General features: G+C 33.3%; 1 protein-coding gene across 1 annotated transcript in view; it reads left to right on the plus strand.

Annotated features, from left to right (window-relative positions):
• Positions 1-8,882, plus strand: part of ZNF407 (zinc finger protein 407) — a 385,654-nt gene that overhangs the window by 26,193 nt on the left and 350,579 nt on the right. Inside the window, exon 3 of the mRNA XM_006090793.3 lies at positions 4,315-4,429. Coding sequence (XP_006090855.1) covers positions 4,315-4,429 — 115 coding nt within the window. The remainder of the gene's footprint in view (positions 1-4,314; positions 4,430-8,882) is intronic.

Raw genomic sequence — 8,882 nt, forward strand, 5'->3', positions numbered from 1 at the left:
CTAGGTGAATATCAGCATTGTACTCTTGATTCCAGCTATTCCCAGTGCAGCGGAGTCCTGATGGTGGTTTGTTGGCATTATTAATACCTCTGTGCATGCTGTATTACAGCTTACTTTCTGAAATGATACAGTTTTAGAAATTGGGCTTGTTCACGTGCACAGAAAAGATGTACTTTCTTAATATGCCCTCTTAAGGCAGATAAAACTGAATAAAACTAAGAGGAAAATGCTAATGGAGCTCTTTTTAGAATTCTTTATGCAACTGTCTGGTCAAGACATGTTGCTTATAATTGATGTGTCCATTACTTGAATTCTCTTGTAATTATAGTCAATAAGTCTTGTAAATGTGTTAAAGCTCACTAAAAGCATACAAATTCAAGAACAGAGTAAGGCTAATAATTTAAAATAATCAATGTAGGCATTTCAGCACTTAATTTCCCTTGTGTGTTGATAGCTGATCATTCTTAATCCATTAAGATTTATTTAGTCGTTTACAATGCAAAATAGGTTTGCACTGGTCACTTGTGCCATTTGAAAATGTCCACCAGGTTAAGTGCAGAATGTAGTCCATTAGTCTTCCTTGACTATATGTATTAATTGCATTTAAAATCAAGTTAATGTGGATGTGAAAGTGAGGTAACTATCAATATGTGACAAAGTAACCCTACTTATATAAGTTACATCATTGATTGTAACATTTAGTAAAAGTTAGCATACTTTTTAACATTTTGTGTTGGGCTTATCAGCAAGCACATTTTTGTTGTGTTCTGAAGCACAACAAAGGCGCGATCCTGAGGACACAATGCCCGTCTGCCATTTCAGTCTTGCAAGGCATTTTTTGGGGAAGTTGCTCTCCAGGTTTTCACTCCCAAGTTTTTTTCTTGGCGCCTCTTAGAATGAATTGCTTTTCTGATCTGTTGCTTATGTCCATGAAATAGTAATGCAGGGACTGTTATTAATGGTTAACTGGAAAAGGGCTTACTCTTCCAATCCTTGTTTTTATACTTTGTGATTTACTATATGTTTTATGTAACCTTTCCTTCCCATCCTCAGTACGATGAAAGCAGCACTATAAGAAATAAATGAGTTGGTCATCCAGAATTATAGGGGAAAAGCGTTGCAGAGCTTCCAGGGTGTTTGCTGTCTGACACCGCATGAGCAGAAAGAGCAGGGTCTCCTTTCCCATTACATGAGTGGTACAAAACCCTGGTCCTCTTCTCTGCTTTAATTTCCTGTAACAGGGAAGGTGTCTTTAAGCTAGAATACTGCAAGCCTTCATTTTGTTCGAGTGTACTGGTCACTCATGCTGTACTGGTCACTCATGCTGTCTAGAAGTGTTCACATGTGGGGAACCAGGGAGTTGTATGATTTCACTGAAAAATTCCCAAGCCAGGGCTGGTGGTGTCTGTAACTAATTATGTGATGGTTTTTAGAGGTTGAATTGGCTTAAGAAGAGATGGTTCAGGAGAGTTGGTCTGTAGGAGGTAAGCAGAGTGAGAGCATGGGTGTGATTCTTCTGTTCACTGCTTCATCTCTGTGCCCTGCACACAGCTGGCTCTCAACATTACTGTTGGAGAAGTGAATAAGTAGATGGACAGTTGCGTGAATGAAGTACCAGTGTGTAGGGAGGATTGTAGCATTCAGGCTAGAGCAGTGATGGCGAACCTTTTGAGCTCGGCGTGTCAGCATTTTGAAAAACCCTAACTTAACTCTGGTGCTGTGTCACATATAGAAATTTTTTGATATTTGCAACCATAGTAAAACAAAGATTTATATTTTTGATATTTATTTTATGTATTTAAATGCCATTTAACAAAGAAAAATCAACCAAAAAAATGAGTTCGCGTGTCACCTCTGACACGCGTGTCATAGGTTCGCCATCACTGGGCTAGAGTTAAACACTACGGTGTCGGGTGAATTTCCCGCCAAAATATAAGATGGCGCGTTAAAATGCCTATATCTTTTGAAGTATGGGTTCGATTGAAATGAAATATTTGGTAATACGCAGTTACAATCGGCCCGAGTTTACACGTTTCCCGCACTCCACCGCAAATCTATATGAACCGAGTTTAAGACGGCTCCCGCGGAGTACGCGCAATTCACGCGAGCCGACTTAACTCGTTTCCCGCAACCCAAGTGTTAACAGGCATTAGATGCTGGGTGTATACGTCTGACTTGATTCTTTAAGACCTAAAGTTTTATTAATTTTTTAATTTTAATGTCACATTCATGTTTGCATAACAGTCAGCAATGACTGATGTTAAGGAAAGTAGTACCTCTGGTCCCCTAGTGTTTGGATTTTAATGGCACAGAAAGATGTTAACACAGTCTACTTGGGATATAAGATATGAAAAATACTCAGAGCCTTCATGATTTCTGCATGAAAGCTGTCAACACAGTAACTCATTCATGTGTTGTCAACACACTAGCAGTAATCACTGAGACCTGAAGGAGCTAGAGTGTCTTGCCAAGGAGCCATGTACAGTCCATTGAAAGCACTGAAGGTCTGTATCTGGCCCTTTGTGGCACATGTGTTCACACAGGGAGGAGCTCATCACAATGTCAGTGCAGGATGAGCAAGACTAAAGCTTAAATCCACAAGATAGGTATTTTAAATCCTTTTACTATATTGTAATACAAATGTTGAGGGAGCTTTATTCTCTTTGTTTGAAGTCCTGGTGTTATTGTTAAATTAATAATTTCATAATTACCTATTATCTTGAATGCATTTTAATCCAAAGTACAGGTAAATTGGTTCTTTTCACTTATGTCTTTTATAAGTCCCTTTATAGAGTTCTCTGTTGAGATGAAGTGTTTCAAAGTGGTGATAGGCTTACTTTTATCAGAATCATTTAAATAAACTGTAGTTTCTAATGTGATTGATAGAATGTGATTGTTGTAAGCTTCAGTCTCAACCTGCTTTTGACATTTACACATAAAGCTGACTAGATATAACCATTCAGGTGTTAAATATATTTTACATCTACTTCTAATGGCAGAAATGGAAGTATTGAGAGATCTGGCTTCATTGTCATTGAACTGTGAAATATTCAACCTTGTCTGCCCGTGCTAGTACTACTGTTGACTTTTTTATTTCTGTTAGAAGATTAAAATTAAATGCTTCACTTTTTTTGTCAGCTTTTGGGAATTAAATTGAAATTTAAGACTCTAAAATTTTTTACTGAGTGCTTCAATTTCAACAAAGTATTCTTGGAGGATTTTTTTCCAAGGGCACTGCACAAAGGTTCATTGATCAAATTTGATTTATTGCATTTTTTTTGTTTGAGCCTTTTTGTATATTTATTCAAGTTCACATATTTCATATTCTGTCTGATCATGTTAGAAGAGGTGTTTCACCAAATAGGGACTCAACATGATCTGAAAAATCTGGAAACATATTGCACTGACTTTAAACAGTGATTTTTGTGATTTTCATTTATTTGAAGATTTAGTGGCTAGAAAATCAGAAAATGGTGTATATATGTTGCACCTTAAAAAGTGTAGCTTCTCATTAATGTGGATACTGATTATCTGTAACTACATTGGGTATAGTCTGCTACTGACACTAAGTTTGTTGACTATGAAATAGTTTTGTGTTCTCATTGAGTATAGATTAATTTTATTTCTTTATGAAATAAATTGTTGGTACTATGTTTTTATGTTGAAATATTTGCTCTTGAAATTAATAATAACTAACATGTCAGTTCTTTTGGTTTGCAGAATCAGTACAGATTTTTGACTATAAAATGACCATAAAAGCAAATAATTTATCCATTGCATATTCTTAAATTCTATGCTGTTAAAATAGTAATATAGTGACTCTTTGGGAATAAATGTAAAAAATATCTAAAATACCATTATTAATATGAATAAATTCAAAGCTGCAGAAGTTTATTTACTTGATGACAAATATATTTGAAAATATCAGCTACTCCGTATGCATTTATGTTTTTAAAATGTCACATTTTAAATGTGGAGTGACTGTAAAAGATACTTTTGTGAATTGTAAGGAAAATATTTAAAATTATTTATCTCATCTCATCTACTTGATACTAGTCACCTGGGTCACTTTTGACTTTAAATCTTAGAAATATTATTGAAAATTAGGGACACTCATTGAAGCATTCAAGTCTCCTTGGTGGAATAATTATGGAATGCAGGTCATTTCAAGTTAGAAAGGAATGCAAGTGCTCCATTTTCGGGACAGAAATTTATAATTAGATTAAAAGTATGATTTAAGGTCTAAGCCTCTTTTTAAAGTATCAGTACAGTATTATTCAAATTCAAATAATATTTTATGTTAAATTTACTTAGGATCAAAACCATTCAAGTGCAAGATCTGCCATTTCGCAACAGCTCAGCTTGGCGATGCCAGAAACCATGTCAAAAGGCACCTTGGGATGAGGGAATACAAGTGTCATGTGTGTGGGTGAGTAAATTGAAACCGTTTCCACTGTGTGAACCAGGAAGCATGTGCAGGATATCCATTGTTTCAGAATTCAGAACTGATAAGAGTAAGAGGGGCTAAAATTACGCATGCATATCCCCCTTCCCATTGTTATGATAAATTCCTTAAATACAGTTATGACATTCTTCTCCACTTCTAATCCTGTACTGAAGATGAGCAATTTTATGGGCTACAAGGTCAATTTGAACCTGTAATCTGTAAATTGACTAAATTATAGGATGTTCATTCACATTGGCAGAGAGAACTGGAAATTCCATTTAAAGACATAAAAAATACATAATATAGCTTTAGGAGTGTATATGTATGTTTTTTTACTTTTGCTTTGCTGCTTTAATTTTAATCACATTAGTGGCTCTTTGGATCCATTGGACATATTCTATAAGGAAAAAAAGCAGAAAAGGACCTAATTTTGGACAACTGGTTACTATTATTGCAGGGACGAACCTTTAAAAAACAGTGTATAATGTATGTTTTCATGTAACTTTATTTCAAAACTTGTTTTCCTTTTTTTAGTCAATGGGTTTTTCTTCTGATGAATCATTCACAATCTTTAGTTGTCACTCAAATGTGTTACATTTAATAGGAAGCACTGAGATGTTGTAAAAAGTTTTAAAATGCCATGACATACCATGGTGTCTATGGTATGTCATAGGACATTCAGAGCTGGATCTTAATACCCTACTTCTGATTAAAGATATATTTTAATGTTATTATGCCAGAGAAATGAATTAATAAGTGTATCACATAAAAACACTTTCTATGTGAAACCTCAGAAACCTGCAATTCTTATGTCTAATTCACAAAATAATTTAGGTTCAATTAAATTATGCAATGTGCTCATGTTGTATTAGGGTTATTTTTTTATTTGAAAATTCCTCTGGTTGGCACTATTGTGTAAATATAAATGACTTTTAAGTCATAAATACCTGGTTTTTCTTGGATACTACACTTCATCCCAAGATGTCATTGCATTTTTTGACTCTTAAGATAACTTTAAAAATGACTTTGCAAGCACTTTTATTAACCATGGTCTGTGATTTATTCATGGACAGAATTGATGGTTCAGTGACTTGCAGCTAAAGTAAATGAAGACGAACCTTTGCCCTAAAGCCCCCTGAAGATCAGTGCAGAATGAGTTTTGTTGCTACTGATTTTAGCTGCAAGGGTCGAGCGCCAAATGGTTCATTTTAATTGCTCTAGGTCTTGAAATTAAAAAAGATATCTCATTTATTGTTTTTACCATATGAGTTATAGGAAAGAGGAAGGCCCTGACTTCAACGAAAATTTGCTGTTAGATGACCATAAGCAGTTTCTTCCTCATTCATTTCCACAAAACAAACAATTTTTGCATACTACTGTTATTAGAAATCTAATTCCATCATTTTTATTAGGGTTACTAAGACCCTGGAAAAGGAAGAAGAAACTTTTTTAGAGAACAGTTTTTAACACATGTAGCATCAAAAACGATACATGATTGATTGGCTTTGCTTGTATAATTTGAATAATGCACACTTTGCTTAGCTCAATGCTTACCACATACAACTGAAATGTTGCACTAGTGATTTATAGATTTGATGCCCAAGATAAAGAATTGAAAATGCATGTAGATATATTGAGTTTTATACTGCTATCGTAGAGTTCTACATGTATGTGTGTGCGTAGGAAAAGCGATCTAGATTCCAAAATTGTATCTCTTAGAATTATGGTAGTCATTGAATTGTATTTGACCATGAAATGATAGATCTCTTATTTATTTTAGAAATGAAATTTAATTTAAAAGTTACATAATAATTTTACAGTATGTTTTCACAATGCTGCTAATCATTCTGAAGAATTGAAGTAAACTAAAAAATGCCTATTGATCTATGTTGTTGAAGTAGAAAATAGTGAGTTAAATACCCTTCAATGTTAGTGTCTCATAAGTTGTTCATGTGTTTCAAAGGGATAGGGCAGTATGTAAGTTAAACATTAAAGTGGAAAATATAAAAAAAATGTAAGAGTTGGCTACCAGATTAGTGGCAGTAGAGAGCATTGGTACATTAACATCACTGACAATGTCAATTCATTATCATTGATGGCTAAATAATCTTAGAGCTGCTCCGTGGACCTATTAGTTCCTGAACATAAGCAACTCATGCTGCATTTCTTCATTAGCTTTAATTGCTATAAATTTTACTTTAAAAAAAAATCATGCTTTAAAAGGTGAAGTGATCTTTCAGGAACATTAACGGTATAATTTTGTCACAAACAGAAGGTCCTGCACTGTGTTTTCTTTTCTGCAGTAATTAGTGTCTTAGTGTATGTTTTTTTATAACTTTATTAATAACCTCTTCATTATTTTAGTTGACAGAAAAAAATGTTTTCAAATAATTTTGATTGCATGATACTATATAAAAATAGTGGGGCAGGCAATATATTTATTATTATTATTTTTATTAACCTGTTGGTTTTCTTGGAAAAAACCACACAAAACAAAACCTAGTATTTTATGGTGAAATTTATGGAAATAATAGTGGATTTTGTTGACTCGAGCTCAGTATTAATGTTTCAGATTATTTGTGATTGAGTTCTTTATCATATCTTTATGTGTCTTTTATTTGAACCTTGACGACGCTCATCAAATATATAGCTGATATTTTTTTCTGAGGCTTAGTTTAAGATTGTGTATTAGCTATTCTCTTAACAAAAGCTACCTTTTAAACTTTCATTTCAGTTTTTAAAATCTACACTGATTTTCTTCGAATCTTTAAGCTGAATTTTAAGATAATCTCTTATCCCTTCTCAGCAAATCTTAGCTACAATCTGTCATGGATTTAAGTTAGTTTGAAAGAGAAGCTGAATGTCTTCGCAGTCTAATTCCTACTGGGTAGCTGGATTCAGAACTTGGGATTTAAGTTTTGTTTACCCATGTGGTTTACATGCTCATAGCATGGTAAAAATTAAAAAAATGTATTGCTTTGAACTCCTGTTTTAAGAACATGTTATAGACAACTTTATTTACAAGCCTTTTGTTTTACTTTTACTTTTAGGAGGAACAGTTTTTGAATAATACACCTTCTTAATGTGTTTCTTATATCTGAGTGCGAACTTGAGGACTTTTATAGAATACAGATGTATTTATATATACTTGATGGATAGCTAACATGGAAATGGCTATGGGTCTGATAGAGGGGTTTAGTGGGGGAGAAAATAGCAAGTAATGGAAAGCATTCCTATACATAAGTTAAAATTTTTTTGGGGGGGACATATGTTTAAAAACAGGTTAAACACATATTTTTACTAAATCCATGATCTTTAACTTTGTTTATTTTCAGTATTCAAGAACTTGAAAATCTCAGTGGCTCAAAAAGTCGTTATAGATACCGTGTTTTGTTAAATTTACTTAAATTTATTTAATAGTGTCTCTCTGTGTGTACATATAATAGTATGTATAATACTCTAATAAATAGTATTTATGGAGTGCTGTGGTTTAGTGGATGCCTTAAGTAATATTTATTTGTTGATCTCTATAGTTTCCTGAGATTGTTTATCTCATGTTTCTTATCCCCACTGTACAGATGATAAACTTGAGATTAAGAGTATTTTTAGTAGTGGACTTAAGTTATGGAGTAGTAATGGTAGACCACTGTTTTCTTCCTTTAACTTCCATTTTCCTTATGTCTCTGCTTTTTCTAATATTTGTTATTTTGGTTGCTGTCTTTTATTTGTACTTATTTTTTCTCTCTAGGTTGTTTTCACTACCATGTAATAGCTGCAGCTTATCTCCTTTCAGCCCCTAGCCACTCTTATTTCCTGCTTTTGCTCAAATTTATGTTCTTTTAAAAAATTGCTTGTACAGTGTTTTACTTTAATAATATGTTATTCAGTCTCTCTTATTTGTATCTCTCTCTTTCACTTTTCTCATATTAAACTGCTGTTTTAAAATTTTTTTATTTTTCCCAGTTTTTTATGTGTTGATAATTTATTACACTTGAGCGGTTAAAAGTTAAACACATTGGTATAATAGAGAAAAGTGCCTAAAAAAGTGAAGACTTTATTATCTTTTCATTAGGATAAGAGGGGTAAAATTGATCAACCTGAGTTATTGTTTTTCATTACTGGTTACTAAATAAAAAAGAGTTAGTAGAAAACTAGTCAATTCAGTAAACCTAGGAAATACACCTAACTTTGTATGCCATAATTCACAAAACCCTGGTATGCATGATTTATGGATTATGGTATTTTCTGATTGATTTTCTTACGTCTCGTCTTGAATCTTGTGTATAGAGTTAAATAGTTGAGTAGAATTACCTAATCAGGAGAGAATAAGGGCATTTTCTAAATCTGTCACCTCTGGGTTCATGAAAAGATTCTAGACATTTTCTATTGTGTATTAGTATGCTTATGAACTGTTTATTCTAAGCTGGCTTAAGTA

The sequence above is a fragment of the Myotis lucifugus genome, unplaced genomic scaffold (assembly GCF_000147115.1).
Source record: "Myotis lucifugus unplaced genomic scaffold, Myoluc2.0 scaffold_82, whole genome shotgun sequence".
Lineage (NCBI taxonomy): Eukaryota > Metazoa > Chordata > Mammalia > Chiroptera > Vespertilionidae > Myotis > Myotis lucifugus.